Genomic DNA, 17,463 nt, shown 5'->3' with positions numbered 1-17,463 from the left:
CGTATTTGATGAAAGAGAAAAAATTGAAGAATCCCTGAGCAGGTAATAGTTTGTTCATTTATCTTGTAGTAACCCTACATTATAATTGCCTACTATATGGAAAATTGATGAACTTCATGATACATTTCCTTCCTAAAGAACTGAAACGACATTAATCAAATTTCTCTTGTGATTACTTCACTGATAATACTACATGAATTCAGTAAATGGTTATTTATAAGCTTGTAGAAGAAAAATTAAGGACAATAGTTATTAAATCGTTTAAAAACTAGTTTTAATCATCATTTTCATTCTCCTAATATAAACATTATTTTCTACGTCCTTTCATTCAGTCTGTTCAATAGCTTTTCAAGCTTCATTACAAAAGCTTAATTAAATTTGCTTTTTTGTATTCTGAAAAGATAAGTCAAAATGAGTGGAAAATACTGTTTTACAATACAATCAAATTGTTTTGGCTTTTTACAAAATTTTACCATACACTGTGGAAAGATCTATGTATATTAATAGAATTGATAGTAAAAACATTAATTTCCTTTACATTTTCTGGATTGTGAGTTTCTTTTATTGCAGAGAACATGCAAAACCATTAAAAATTTTATTTTTATTTCCAATCTGTGTTACAGACGACTATATCGAAATGCAATTTTGTCTTTTTTTATAATAGAATTATTTTTTTTAAATTTCTTCCAGATAATCAAGGGTGACAAAGTTAAGTCTGAGCCTTCGTTTCCGAGACAATAATTGTTAACGGTATATCTGAAATGCATATAAAACGTATCTGCCTACGAGGATTTATTTGTAGCTATACGTGTTCGTATACGTAGATATACGTTAGCCATATCCGTTTTAGCAATGTTAGTAGAATAAATTAGTCAAATCAGATACATTTTACGTGTAGTACAAGCAGTTCTTCAACATGCAATAACATTAGCTATTCAATTATGTGATTTTTCACTTTTCTCTTATTTCGATAGTAGAATTATTGATTAAAATTTGTAACACTGTTATCGAACACTTCGTATATTTGTCTTTTATGTAACACTACGGCAACCGCTAGCACAATAACGATGCTATCACCTCATTGTTAGTATTACTGTTCTCATTTTTTTATTGATTCTTGATACATCCTCTCGATTCGTGGAAAAAGTTATTCTGAAAACTAGCAATTGTAACAAATTAACTCACTGTCAGACGTGTGCAGTCGAAACAAAATCTCGTTAGTTCAAACGAATTGAAATAGATTAGATTTAAATTAAATTCGGGCTAAATCTAACCTAAATTAAAATATCCGAAATCTCTATAAATATGTGATCTAATTTAATCTAGATCTAGATTCAATTTAGCCCAAGTTTGAATCACTTTCATTAGTCATGCATCCAGCATCAATCACCGCCAACAGTTAAATGTCAAAGTAGAAACTTCAATCTTGGCCTCCTTTTTTCTCTCACGTTTCGTCGGCGGTATCTTCGAGGTCGACGCAATTTTCCGGGCTTTTTGCGGTGGCCTTGCAATCTTCGCCAGCGTAAAAGCTCGCGGTCGACATTTTTCGCTCTGCCTTTTGTCAGGCTAATGCAACCATGCCGGGAGCCCGCGGAACGAGAGCCGCCTAATCGCTTGCATAATTCTCCCCGCGTTTCCGGCTATTAGTTTGGGGATTTTAAATAATTGTTCGTGCGTTTCCTCGTGGCGACGTGTCACCTCGTTGTTTTTAAATAGCCATCCCAGGCGAGAAGGAGAACGCGGAGATAATGACGTTACTTTCGCGAACTGATTAAAAATTCCATTGCCCAGGAGATGGGTCCCATTGAAATTCGACGCGATATTGCTTTTGTTGGAACTCATCGGCAACGTCATTCGGACTCCAATTAATAGCAAATTGCGGAGTCGAAATTGAACGCATCTCTCGCGATAGTTCAGCTGTATATTCCGAAGTTGCTCCACCATTTTGGTTGAGGGAAGGGGGAACTTTGATGCGTCATTAGAAATTCCGTATGTAGTGCAAACCGTGTTCCCAACTAAATATTCTAGCCTGTCAACTGGACAATAATAAGCAGAGGGAAATAATAGATAGTGCAAACGCGCTTGCATTACTCATAACTCTTAACTTCCAATTGCGCCCGGGGAATGCGTTTAATAAATCAAACTCATAAAAGATCCAAGCATGGACGAATACCGTAAGAAAGGAGAGGAAAACATGGAGTTCAACTTATACCATTTTTTAGAACGGATTTAATTTGCATCCACGTTCTTTTAAAAATGGTCTTGTCGTAGTTTGGCTCCCTTTAAGCTGCACCACTGATTCTAAAATTGGTTTTGAAAGGATCATTTAAAAATTTTTTTCGAACTCTTTGCAAACTGAAAAATATTGTAAATAAATTTAGTCTACATCTCAGTTTTCAATTTAGTCTACTACTGACGGTAACACGTGCATGGAAGGTGTACTCAAAATTTGAAGTCAGTCTGTTAATTTTTCAATTTATCGATTTTAAACTTGGATCTTGATTTTGTTTTTTCTTAATAAATTTGTGAATGTTATTAAAATGCACAAATACAAATAACACGAAGTTTTATAAATAATTTTATAAAAAGAAACACATGAAGAGTCTAAATACAAATGGCACAAAGTTTTATAGATAGCTTTGTAAAAAGATATCCATAACAAACTGAAAACAGCACGTATTCCATATCAGTATGTTCTATTATTTTTTAGTAAAGGTATTAACATCTGTCATTGACAGAACACTAACGATGATACGAGATAAGGCAAAACGCCGCGCCCTACATCTAGTTCTTTAATAAGCTTATAAGGTATCGTCCTGGCCTTACTAGTATAGCTTTCATAGCCTTTGTAACCGTCTGCTGCAAACTTCATTAGGAAGATCTGCTTGTTAAGCGGATTTCCCGCAGAGTTGCCTTTTACGAGATCCACGAAATCGAGCGATTATTTTTAATAGTAATTTTCATGATCTTAAAACAGAGCATAAAATATCTCTCATAATGTTTGGTTTAAAACAATTCACAACTGTAATTAGTCCCTTGCCTTTGTATTACAAAAGCAAATGTTTACTGAGGTAATATAATATTAAATATGTATTACAAAGGGCTTAGTCCCTATTTTTAATTCGACCAACGAAATAATTAACAACTGCGGTGCGCCGAAGGGTACAGGTCATCGAATATTCAAAATTTTGAACGTTAATTATAATTTTGATACAAGTGAGTGACATTAATAACGGAAACCTAAATTTAGATCACGCTGATTACATTCAATTCTCAACGGAATTAATGCTTTATAAATTCTGGATCGCGGTAGGATTCTACAGGCTGTTTACATCAATTAAGGTCGATCTGCTGAATTCCCAATTACGAGCATATTTGGTGATTACAGCCATGAATGTGTGAGTATGACGTATTTAGCAATGCACTTTCACCAGTAATAGAATCGTCAGTTAGTGAGCATTTCTTTCTCTTCTGCGTGTTATCCTATTATTACCTATGATCTATGATCCGATGTATAATTCATCAACAATTACCTGTATAATCCATTATTCATTACTTATTACCTATTATCTAATGATTGCTATGACTAATTTACTATTGCCTATTATTTATTATTCATTACCAATTATGTATTATTTACTGCTTATTAGTTACTACTATTACTGATTTCCTTTCATCTAATGCCTAATTCTCATTCGGTGATAACTGTATCCAATCTATCATTGTTCAGTTTCTGTATTTATACATCTATGTCTACTGTCTAATCATTGCTAAATAGTTTGTATTTCCTATTGTCTTTAGTGTATTTTGTTTTCCTCTATTACATGCAGTTGGGAGTAGATAAGTTACCTTAGAAAGCGAACATGAGGGAAGAGGAAAACTTTCTCGGTCTTGACTATAGGATTCTCAGTAACGATCAAAATTAGTCATTGAAACTAATACTTTGCAGTACATAACGTAAAATTGAATGAGTAATTCTGCTTGTCAAAAATTATGTTCCAAATCATAGTATCATATCAAGGCTCAATTAATTCCTATTATATACTTCGTTCACTGGGAGAACGCAGTTGCCGGTTGACGAGTTTTCGTACCCTCTGCGCAGTTCACGCCTACGCTCATTAGTTATTGGCTCTGTCACTCCCGAGCGCATCCCTACCCATGAACCCCTTGTTGGGCCCTTGGAGGTCCTACCATTTCTAAAGAAAGTCACTTCTTCAAGTGTTAGCGCATAAACGGTGTGAAAGAAATTTTGAGCAAGCAAACGATATTCTTTTAGATTTTAGTTTTCTCCGAAAGTATTAATGCGGCTCTATTAGTAAATAAAAATCTTCTTGAATATCGTCTCTGTCGACCGAAAACGTACTGGTACTAGTCAGAATTCTTACTGCGTTGCAATACCATAAACGACCCTAGATTTCCCGTGTCATAAACTACCTGGTCGCATCGAACATTTTGTAGGAAATCCAGGAAACAGTTCTACCGTTGCTGTTTCTTTATAATCAAATAAGCTGTGGATTCTTATACATTGATATCTCAATAAATATTGTTTCTTAATAGATAGAAACATTTGTTTCATTTGGACACTAGGTATACAGAGTAGAAAGAAGCAAGGCGTGTTCTTTTAGGCTCTTGAATCCTTCACCAATCTCAGTGGAAAAGTCAGTCGGAGCAATGGAAGCCATCTGCGTAAAACGACTGCGTTCTCTCAGTGAACGCAGTATAGATTTCATTGCCTATATTATATGTATAATGCTGATAACAATAATAATGAAATTAATGATAACTCTAATATGTTACATAGAAGTACAGTATACTGCACTGCAAGTCGAAAATATCAACATGCTATTCCGCATATGACCAATCATTTTAATAGATATTAACAATTAAATTTACTTTTCTGGAGATTTGAATACTTGAAACGTTTTTAATTTGCAAGTTGAATATTTAATAATTTGCACATGTACAAGTCGAATATATAAATATTTGAAGATTTCCACAACGGGGAATCTTTTGAACTCAAAGAGCTCTTTATTGGTATTCCGTATCGTCTATCCACTGCTCTCTGCAGTTTACTGTGCACTTTCTACTGCTTACTCTGTACATACTCTAAGTGCTTTGCCTGATTTGTTACAGGAGGAGTTCCGTCGATTCATCAATCAATTAGAAGTTCTCAAGGAGAAAAACGTCCTACTTGGAAATCATCACTTGGTGAACAAGCTTGCAGCGATGCAAGAAGCCGCAAATCGCGCAGAAACACAGGTGTCTACGATCCAGGCGATCTCCTCAAGCATGAGACTGAACGATCTAAGTGGATCCACTGCGATCGCTGAAACGGATATCGGAGGATCGTATCAGAGCGACAAGGAACAGAAGGGTGAGTCAGTAACACTAATTTAAATTTTCTGATGCGGAGAACTATTTGGTAGGAGACAGATTCAAATGAAAAATTCGCCTCAAAATTAACGATGTTAATTATGTACTTTAATTATATAATAATTAATTAATTATATAAATATAAACTTCATATTCTTCTCAAGTATTCTCAGAAATGCTTGAGCCGAATTATTCTTAAGTTTACTGGGAAAATGTTATATAGATTATACAGTATATAGAAGTGAAAGTTGTAAGCAAAAAAAACATAATAAATTGATTTATGAAGTGTTTATTACGTGGCAATATGCGCGAAACATTGATTTTCTGAATACTGTACCATAATACTTTTTCAAATTTTTCGTCTAAAAAGCTTAAGCAACATTTTCTTTTGGAACTTTTATTTGCCTCTAATGACACTTGAATTATCTGTAACTACAAGAAACGGCATAAGTCACATATATATTTCTTTCTTTCTTTTTTTTTTTTTTTCAAAATATTCACATTCAAAGTTTTAAATCTATTATGAACTTAGTCTAAGCGCATATTTACCATTAATTGGTGACCGACAATTTTATCATTCATAGACTGAATAATTTTTCTTTTTTCATCCTATGGTTAAGAAGACAACTGATATGTATAAAATTTGTAATCTGTTTTTAAATCGAAAAAATTGTCGGTCACTGATTGTTGGTAAGTTTGCGCTTAGACTTACATCTTACATATATCCTTTTTTCTTAAGGAACGAACGTTTAAGTCGATCTGCACAAGATACAATTGAAGTATACAGTATTGTTTCTATGCAATCTCGGTGATATAATCATGTTTCCTTGCAACTATTCCTCCATTCCACTTGACCGTCGCCTTTGAAGATGCAAATATTACTGCGTAAACGGATTTTGAAATACGAATTATATGACAAAAGTACTGTAAAATACAAGAATACTGCCAAAAAACCATGAGTATACTATCGAGTTTGTATTAAGTTAACTTCAATTTTTAAAAAATATAACTCATATCATTTTGTTTTACAATCCCAGGTACAACCCAGCTCAATAGTTTGGATCACTGAATTTATTCAAAATTTAGACCTTTACATTCAATCTTCTCCGCTCCATCTTAAATACAATACACAATCCATGTAACGATTTACCTAACACTGCCACCTATGTAGATTATTTATGAACTATTTGCTGTATGAAAAGATACTTGCATCAAAATTTTAAAATATTTTATCATCAGTCGAAGGCACAGGCGATACTCTTGTGCTTCTCGCTTATATTATCCGCAAGGACTTTGTCAATTCTCAAAATTCCACAACAGCAGAGAACTTCGATTCGTTAGAAGTTTCATGCCTGTCATCCCTAACATTTTCCCGAAGTTTCGCTCGTCGTCCCGAATGTCAGTCTTCCATCACTTCTTCGCTTCGATCACGTTGTCCAACAACCACTCGATAGATCGCTTGAAACATTATCGTGTTGATGTTTCCTCAGGAGGGGAATCCAAGGAGGAGAAAAGATGTCAGGCCTGCGTGGAGAAAAACGGAATCAGGAGCAAAGAACAAGGCACCTCCAAAGAAGGAGAGGTTCTGGTATCAGTGGAGAAAAAGGTCACTAGGACCAGTGACGTAGCAGTCTCCACTTCCACTAAGCCGCCCACGGAGGACATTGGAACGGAAACGAAGCGTGAGGAGAAGGAGACCGAGCCTAGGGAGAAGAGCAAGAGCAAGTCTGGTCACGCTAGGACACACGCCATCGTAATTAACTTGGATGACAAGACTAGATTCTCCGAAGAGGTCACTGTGTAAGAGCACATGGCTGGGCAATGTCCTGTGAACTGTTTAAAATAGAACCATCTAGTTTCTTGGATTGGGAGCGGGAAGTTGAATGGATGTTGGAGATTTTTGGATGATGAGGATTTCGTTTCTGGATGTAAGTGAGCACAATTGTTATGAAATTACACTCTTTTGACGAGAGGTGCGTTGGTAGAATTGGAAACAGGGTCAACTGGCCACCTGTTGGAGTAGCACAGAATGTTAACCTGTAGATTTGTGTGGATAGGTTGGGGTAACTAAAATATGGCCAGAGTAGAGCATTAGTGACCTTGAGCGGCCAGTTGATCTTGCCTGGATTGTAATGATATCGTAACAAGTATTTTATTTTTTATTTAATTTTTACGTAGCAATTTGAGATATCTTCTCTTGATTTTATTATTTTTTGGTTACTTCCAGTTTAAATTAAAGGTTTCCAGTGGTTCTTTTTCTGTAAAATTCGAGGTAATGAAACTCTAATTGAACCTAGACTTCTCTGCGTCTCTATCGGATTTACCGATAGAAACTTAGTCGTTCAGTTGACTTTCCCCCTTCTTTTGGTCTTCTAATTACGTTAGTTCCGGAAGTGTAAGATAAGACATGTCCCACTGGAACAGGATTTTCTGGTGTATCTCTTTTTGCGATAATTAAGAGCAATAGAACTATAATTGGAGTAGGATTTCTTTCCTAGGTAATCTTTTAAATCAATTTTTTCTCAATAACAAATAATGGAAAGCTGTTTCTTTCAGTTTTTAAATTCATCAGAAATGATCTTTCTTTCTTTTAAGATTCATTTTCCTTTTATTGCTCGATAAGCTTGGTGAATGTGCAATCTGTATATATATGGGTTAAAGAGTTGTAAAGTATAAACTTTCGTCAAAGTTCCAATCATATATATTTGTGTATAGGGAATTTGATTTGAAAACAAATGAATATTGTGATGAAGATTGGAAAATTCTCCCCAAAAAGTTACCTCATCAATCTATTAAATCTGGAATTACAGAGTTGACCAATTCATTATGAGTGAGCTAGGAAAAATTCAAATGCAGTGATATTTGATTTCTTACCAGAATTTTTCAAAGTTTTAATAAAATTCACTCATGAAACGGAAGATAAAAATCAGAATAGAGATACCTACTTTGAGAAGAAGCATATATGAAATCCATCGAACACGACTTCGCTTTTTCAATGTTTAAGAAACTTTAAAATGAAGGCTTTCTCTTTTGGGGGGAGGTTGCAACTCGTTCTAAACATTTGCTGTATGAACATTGTGTGCTTTTCAAACACTGGGAAACAAAGTTTCTTCAAAAGTTTGTGTTTGAAATGAAAAGAAGAGTGGGATGGAACGAAAGCAAAAATTCATCCACGATGATGTTAAATATATCATTCACGATCGAACGAATTCGCAAAGTGTGGGAAAGACGCTCTCTTTCCGGAAATATGTATCACTGATTCCGTCCCAGATAGAAAAGTTCCATTACTTTTCACTATCTTTACTTATTTCGGTGAAAACTTTCAAACTTCACATTATTCGAACTAAATTCACGAAATATTTGGCATATTCATGTTTACATATATTAATTATTTACTATTGATCACTACTTAAACATAATTAGGCATAAAATATGTTTCAAATATGTAGTTCTTCGACACGAGATATGAAAATATCTTGAAATCAAAATAAGCAATATTTTCTTTTCGTACGAAAATTTATTTTTTCAGAAAATTGATCTTGGAAGCAGTTATTGCGTGGACTATGCAGATTCAGTCGTACTCCATTTAAAGCATGATTACCATAAGCACATTTTAAGATAAAACTGCTATAACAGATTTAGCTATATTAAATATAATTTTTTATAAAAACGTAATAAAGCTCCTATGACGTTAATGTTTTCAATAAAATATAATTTAAAATAGAAGCTCATACTCCAATTCTTCATCCTCAATTTTCTCAAAAAGGAAATCTCGTATGAAAAATTAATTGCCCGGTGGATTATGTACGCGCTAAATATGCACATGCTGGTAACACAAATTGGTACATCAAAATGACGTCGAAAATGTGAGTTTAATATCCCGACGAGTGGCAGCATGCGTCTAACAATAAGCATGTCTATCGACATTTTCTACATATAAATTTTGCATAGTCCCCACGGAGGCACTGAAATATCCATGGGCCAAGTAACCCATTATCGAGAGCCCTCAATCAAGTCATATTATCTGCAATTTCGCGAACCGTTTTCATCCCCAAGTTCGTCGATTTGTAACTCGTCTGTTCGAAATTCGAATTTCCGGCCGGCGAGTTTCCCGCGTAAAATCGCCTTTTCCGATTATTTATTCACAAAGACGGTTCTATCTGGGACGTGTCCATCAGCCACGAGAGTCTCAACGCTGATCAATTCAGCCTCGCTTTTGTAAATATCGCTCTCTAGCCGCTTGTTTCGAAGTCTTCTGCCGTACAACACGTAAGTCGTTTTGTAAATAATTTAAACCGTCGAACGATCGTGCACGTTATTCAATGAACAATCGGGACGACGTTCCCACGCGAAATCGAACAACCAGGGAGAGAGTGAGAGTGTGATAGGCGATGTGACAGAGAGAGAGGGGGGGAGGAGGAATTCATGACACTATCGCTCTCTCGCGTTCGTCATATCAAACATTCACCGTGTAAATATGTTGTAAATAAATTGAATTCACGTGAAGCGCGAGTTTGCCGCTAAATCAACGACCGACAGTTTCGTTGTTGAAGCCCTCTTAGATTACCGTTGTGTCGGGCTGACCGCGATAATGTTGAACACTTTTCACCGCGTGGCGTTTGAGAACGGCCGACGATCTTGGTTTGGGGGTAGGGGAGCTGCTGAGGGTTGTTTATTGATTTGAGTTTAATAATGAACGAAAATTGCTCAGTTAATTCGTTGGCAAGCGGGATTGAAGCTTGGATGGTGATGTAATAAGTAAGCAAATTAGAGGGTGGGGTTGAAAGGTATTTGCTGTTTGAGGATCGATACTCTGTGAAAATTCTGTTTCGAGGAAATGATGAGCGAAATGGACCCATTATCGACGATACTTACTTCTAATGTTCTCGTGGGAATTATTAAAGTTCCGAACGGTAAAGAAAATTGTCGATGGATATAATAATCTCTATAGCAAATTGAGTTACTTTTGTAGAGCAAGTAGTTTTACTGAGAGCAAGTTTAACCTGAAATTCGTATCTCGGTAGATTCATATATATTTATTATTTATTTATGGTGTACGTTTGTGAGTTATTATGAGCATAATAGTATCAATTTTATAAGGATGAAAAAAGAATTGTGAATTTCACTGAAATTGACAATCCTTTCGTGCAAATCGAAACGAACGTGAAAATTCGACAGATACCGCGAGCATCAATAAAATTGGGAATATCGACATTTCAACCACTAACAGGGGATATTCAATTACGATGCGGTCCATTTCGCAATCGCAATTTTATTATAATTATGACAGACTAAACTAACTTACAATTAGTTTCTTTTATCCTTCTGCTCGCGGATTCGAATTTTCAGCTAGTAGAGAAACAAGTTTCCGCGTATCCATGTCGATTAATTGCGCAGAACGATGGATCTTTTCATAGATACGTTTCCAGGGCTCTCAGTAGAACAGTAATTAATTGCCAGCATTAATTATCTATGCCACCGAAACTTGAATTTCCAAACTGTTACTCAAATTCTCTCAGCAGCGTTTAATAATTAATTATTGCGCTAATTAGGCGGTCGGGCGTGCAACTATTGTTACAAGCGATCAATTTTTCGGGCCCCTTTTGCGCACATGAGGAGGGGGTTAGAACTGTGAATTCGAGGAACTCGGTGATGGATCGACTAATTTTCAAGTTCCAATGAAGGCCATTCCTTAACGCCACGCTAGACGGCATTCTACTTATCGAGTAAACGTTTTAATCATGCATATCGATCTTCGAGAGCTTCGATCCTCCAGGAGAAGGGGAGGGAACCACCCCCCTTCCTAATCCTCGTGTTACGATGCAGCTGTAACGATTCACTGGCGCCGACCCTTACCCTTTCGTCGAGGATACTCTCGACTAATCTCAAAGGAATAATTCATAGCGCGTAGAAAGGTCGATTTCTGGGCACCGAGAGAACCAACGAGTAGACATGGACCAGACAGGTCTAGCTGTAACCGATCCCTATCCCTACCAAGAATTTTAATCATTCACCAAATTTTTACCATGAGTAAAATTCAAATTCGCTTATACAAACATATCATTTAGAAAAATTTGTCTTACTGAGTATAGGGTAGGGTAAGAGTGCCAAGGATAAGAGTACTGTGTACTGACCAATTATTATACCCCTTCTTTTATTTTCAAACACATATAATAAGAAATAACAGTATCAAACTGAAAATATTTATAATTTTTTAATCAAATCAAATATTTTCAGTTTGAAATTCCTGCAACTTGTTACATGTATGTACCTATATAAAGTAAATGGCGGGAGCACAGTGGATGGTCAACACACAGTAATTGGTACCCATATCTTACCTGAAGTGTAACTGAACTCAGTCGATTACTTGTCTGTTGGAGAGTGCTATTTGCACTTAATTAATTGCAAGGAACACTAGTATCCACTTCAAATTTAACTTTCTACTTTAAATTCATATTGTAAAATGTTTCATGGTGTCTATCATTCATTGATACGTAAATTGAAGTTTTTTGTATAGTGGAGTTGTGGTTAAGATAGATCAGTATTAAATCTTGAGACCTGAAATGGAAACGCTTTGCGTTATATCTGATCCATTTCCCACGCGGCGTTAGACGATATTTAAATGAGGCATTCGACGAGATAGAACGAGAAAATCCAATTGAAGGGCTGCCAGGATCGCTGAATTTAAATCCTATGGACCTTCTGTTTATGGAGATATACGGCAGTATCTGGAGATGCATTAAGTAGGATATAGAAGAAGTTCGGTTTGGTTTTATGATTTATACTGAAGTATATGGGAACCTTTCGCTTTAATCTAAGTCATTTTTAAAGCTGACAGTCATTCTGAAAAAAAGAAAAGAACTTTTCTGTTTTTGTGTTTAATATATGTGAGATGTAACTGGATTTAAGAATAGAAACAAATTGCTTCCATAAATATTATTTGTCTGTATTTATAATTGATTTGCAAATATATTTGGCTTAAAAGATAAATGCTTAAATTAAAATATGAATTTACATTTTAAGTGCAAGCTAATTTCCAAGATTTTGTAAATTAGAAAAATCTAATCTGTATTTTATAACACCACATATAAAATATATAAAAAATCGCTTTTTAATAGGTACTCTTAACTCAAACCACAAAATAGCGAAGTTGTATGCACTGAGACAGTGACCACATTTGCAGTCCACCATTATATTTACTATCATTCACAATCCTTAATAGCTTAAAACATAAATTTCATGAAATCCACAAATATTCCACTTATTCTTCATTTCCTAGTTCAAGTAACACAGAAAGTTAGATGAAAGATACAAGTTTCAATCCATAATAGTGTTACTAACACAATTCGTTACAGGTTACTAGAAGATCAAAACTGCGAAAGATATGAAACACTTCATATAGGATGTTTCCAAGCATATAAGACATTTTTTAAGAGTAGATTCTAGACACAAAGACAATGAAAAAAGTTCATGTGCATATTTGATCGAAAAGGCTTACTTTCTTATTTATATTCTATTGCATATTGCGCATGGTGTGATATTCCCTTTAAGAACTATAACCCACTCATTTAAAGGGTCGGAACATGTCTAGGTCTAGTAGAATTTACAAGGAAGTAGTACACCCTGAATGCAAATATTGAACTAGTGTTGCACGCAACATAAAATAGTGTACAGCTAAAACTATGTAGTTCCGGACATAGTGCATTTGAAAATTTCCATTGTCCTTATATCTAGAATCTATCCCTCAAAAATGTCCCACATTTTTGTCATTCGCGTTCTAAGTCAACAGTTTACCGAATACAAAATAACGTATAACTAAAAACCTAAGCGTTTCAAGGTATATTTACACATGAACATTTTTCATTGTTTTTACGTCTAAAACCTACTCTCAACAATATCCTACATGTTTGTAAACACCCTGTAAAAAATATCCCTTAAGAAAAGGATATGAAAACGTAACACCTCTGTTGTCCCTTCCTAAGTATCCTAAGTACCTCACGGTGACCTCCTTCGTGATAGTTCCTGCTCGTAATATAGCATCAAATCTCGACAATCGAGACCAAGACGATAGTTTGGACGACCGATTGGGAAGGGGAAAGGCGCCAGTTTCCGACGGAATTGCTTCATGGCCCCCAGGCAGATAAACTTGTCGATATCATCCCGATATATCCGTGGCTATTCTTCTCCCGGAGGACGAGAGGAAAGAATCACGTTACTCCTATAATAATGAGAGAAACACCGTAGATATATAACGAGTATCAGCAATATCGCTTTCCCGATTAAAACGGCGCGAGTATCGTCGCGTCGAACGGAATTTTCTCACGACGAATTCGATACGTGACACCATTATACATAATTAGAATTGCAATTTGGTGCAAGTAATCCGTACTGCAATAATACAGTGCCCATTCTTCACTTCGAAATGTATTAAAACTCGGTATAGTTTTCTTGAAAATCATGGATTTTCTTCTATTTTTCTATTAAATTTCATATCCGTTAAAAAATTTTCATTTTCCTATTTACGAAATAAAGTCAATACGTCTCTGATTTTTGGCGTACAATTTTAATTAAGGATTACGTAAATTTTGGTCAGAAATATTTGGAATGTTGCGTTAATGTGTATTAATTATATCTACAATGGAATTTATATTTGATATATTATATATGATTATTGTAATGAAGAATTATTTTCTGGTTTATTGCAAACATTTTAATTTTTACATTTAGTTTTACTAATCAAACGTTGATTGTTACCACTTTTCTAAGTTCATAAATTCGTTTCTAAAGTCATTACAACTTCTCTTTTATCTTTAAAATTTTTTATTCTTTCGAAATAGCTATAGGCAAGTTCGAATAACGTCGATTGTTATCGTTTCGATATTGGTTACAATACTACATAAACATTTTCTGGAAATATTCGCTTGCTCAATTTTTTATGTGAAAGAAAACAGTTTCTTTGTTTATATTTTCAAAAAAATGTATAAAACGATCGTTTATAGTGTCTTTCCTCCAATTTTGTAGAATTCCAATAGCAGTTAACCTAGATTCAATTTTCTGTTCGAATGAAAAATGAGTCACCGCTGTGTTTGCTTTTTTATCGGCACAAAACAACTCGGATTACTTGTGCCAGAAAATTGACAAATAAAAGAACAATTCACTGTGTTAATTCACTCTGCCAAATTCGAACTTCGTCGTGCAGCAGAATAGTCGGGACGCAGGCTGGGTTTACATAAATTGCAATGTAACGCGATTCTGACAAAAATTGAAGCACAGTTTAAAGTTTCGGTTTCAAAAGGAGCAACAGTCCTGAAAAACATCTCCATTTAAATATTTGTTTTATTACTTTTTCCATTAAATAGATCGAATATCTGTTCTATTCAACAGGTTGAAGCCTGTATCGGAGCTGATTAATTATTAGCTAAAATTAGTAAACAATTTAATTGATTTTGAAAAATCGATAATTTTGTAATTTCTCTAATTTTTGTCAGAGTCATGAAATACAAGAAGATTTTCAGCGAAATGTAATAACATGTTAGCGATGGGAATTTGACGTGTTCTTTGTTTGATATTTTTGGAACAACCAATTTTGCGACCCAAGCTGTTTTGGTATACCTAATTTTCTATTACGACATATTGTTATATTCAGTTGAAAATTGAAATTTCTTTAGTATTCTAAATTTTTGAATGCTAAAGGAGTAATATACCGTCACTTTCAAATTTTAGAAAATTTTATTTGTAGGAACCTAAGTTAAAATATATCAGTCATCTTTTATTTCTATTCCAGCTGACTTGCTCCCTGTTTTCTCCGTATATCCATAATGTTTTCGCGAAATTCCATCAACCCTGTCTTCACTTATGTGGTATCAGGTTGTTCCTCGATCTCCAACAGTTCAGAAGTTTTTCACTTCGACAAGTGTGGAAACTTTTCGAAACACTCGAGAGTCGAGGGACAAACGTCCTAAACGCTTGAGATCCGATTTAACCTAAACCTCTACTACTTGTCGACAGCAACGTTTCATTCTCATCGCTATGCATTTAATTAAATAAACGATTCTATAAATATACGAGTATATGTTGTTATTACTCTCGATCGATCATCGAGTAATTTCGATTATATCGTTTCGAATTTTAGGGTAACGTTGATTTTAAGGAAACCAATTTTATGTGACACCCGTCTTGTCTGTAAGTGGACGAGCCTGGTCGGCAAGTGTGTCAGTAAATAAAGGAATGAATAAACAAATAAAACGTCCAATCCTTGTTACGTTACGTTGTTATAGTATTTCTTGAAAAAATAAAATAAAAATGTTTGTGCTTGTTTTTAATATAAAATTAGTATTTGGTCGATTGAATGTCTTCTGCTTGTTATAATTCATAACTTTAGGAATGTCTGAATTTATTATTTTGTTTATCTGTTTGCTAGGTCGTTCGCCCACGAAACGTCAAGTCAACATGGTGCTCGTTGCATAGATAGAAAAAGAAAGTATCCGATTTCTTTGTTTATCTTTCTGTCTGCAGTTTAAGCGACGCTCCTGGGACAAACAGCCTGAGTTTATTCAATCGAAGCATCGATTAAATCAGATTTAAGCTTAAATCAGATTTGGGTATTATTTATTTAAAATAACAATAAAAACTAAAGCTGATAAATAATTACCTGAATGCTAATAAAAAATGAATTCTTGAAGATATGTGGCTGTGAAAATTGTAATTCAGGAATTTAGTCCTAGCGCATACAATTGCGACTCTACATCAACTTATCACTGAAAATTGTTAACTAAACCTGTGAAGAAGTCACGATTATTCAAATGGGTGAATTCCCATAAATTTCTTTAGTTCAGTTTGAACTCTTCAAAATTTAAATTATATCTATGTAGACCTAATGTAGACTTCTGCAACTTTATTTAAACTTACATAATTTTATCACAGTTAAATTACTGAATTCTACTATTCAACTTACGATATGTAGATCTAGTCTAGTTAACTGAACCGTCTCATTAAAATCATCCCGTATTGGTACCACTGAACTTATAACGAGGAACAGTTTTTTAACCCTTTCAATGACGCAGTACCAATCTGTCAATACTAAGACGCAGTGCTAAAATTACCGCGGATTGATCCATCGGTACCTACTTTAAAGCTCTTCTAACTTAGTTTACTGTTAAGGACCGACGCACACGAGCGACACAACGTCGTTGCAATCTCGTTATAATGACGTTGTGCGACTCGGCAGGTACTGAATTTTAATTGTGCAATGCACACGAGCGGTGCGATCCATGTGCAAACCCGCTGATGCGATGTATGTACTTACGATCTCGTTGCAATAACATTTTGCAACGCAGCAGGCTCATGTTTTTCATTATGCAATACACACGATTATACAATTCCGCTATGATTTCTCAATGATACAAAGCATGACAATTATCGTCCGTCATTTGCCTATCACATAACGACAAGAAATCGCAGTCACAATCATGGCAGAAAATTTCATCTAAGAAATTCAAAAATTCCTCGAAACATAGGATGTATTATCTGATGTTTACTACGTCAAAAATAAAAAGAAACAGGCATGAATTCAAATTTGCAGAATATTTTGCATTGATTTTTAAAAGAAATCAGATAGACAAAAGAATGACATGGATAAAAAGGTAGCTTATCACGGCGCATGATATGGCGAACCTGACTCGTCGAACCTGGCTCAACGAGTGATTCGGCGAGCCTGTCGGGCTCGACGAATGATGTGGCGAGCCTTATTGGCTCAACGTGTAATAGCTTGTGCGAATTCGAATCTGCAAACCATACGAAAATCGAAACTTCGCAAGCCAAGGAACAGTACAAGCTAGCAGATTTGAACTCCTACAAGCTTCTACAAGTCGAATCAGGCATGCTCTGAGGTAGGTCCGCCGAATCACACGCTATGGAAAACCGCCTTCAATAAGTCTTCATTTTTAACAATTGTATATAATAGAAAAATGCAAAAATTCACAATTCTTTTTATCGTTATCGAAATTATTGATTATTATTTTCAAACTTCTTTTTTAAATCTAATTTTCGCATTTTACTGTAATATACAAATACAATTATGTGTTATAATTT

The 17,463-nt window shown here is 34.9% G+C and overlaps 1 protein-coding gene across 1 annotated transcript in view; it reads left to right on the top strand.

The window, feature by feature from the left end:
* Positions 1 to 7,440, top strand: part of LOC143180498 (metabotropic glycine receptor) — a 259,155-nt gene extending 251,715 nt beyond the window's left edge. The window contains exons 12-13 of the mRNA XM_076380259.1: positions 5,134 to 5,374; positions 6,864 to 7,440. Of these exons, the coding sequence (XP_076236374.1) occupies positions 5,134 to 5,374; positions 6,864 to 7,177 (555 nt within the window). The 3' untranslated portion in view covers positions 7,178 to 7,440. The remainder of the gene's footprint in view (positions 1 to 5,133; positions 5,375 to 6,863) is intronic.
* Positions 7,441 to 17,463: the final 10,023 nt, after the last annotated feature.

This window comes from Calliopsis andreniformis, chromosome 6 (genome assembly GCF_051401765.1).
Source record: "Calliopsis andreniformis isolate RMS-2024a chromosome 6, iyCalAndr_principal, whole genome shotgun sequence".
Taxonomy (NCBI): domain Eukaryota; kingdom Metazoa; phylum Arthropoda; class Insecta; order Hymenoptera; family Andrenidae; genus Calliopsis; species Calliopsis andreniformis.
This window is presented reverse-complemented; position numbering and strand designations above follow the sequence as displayed.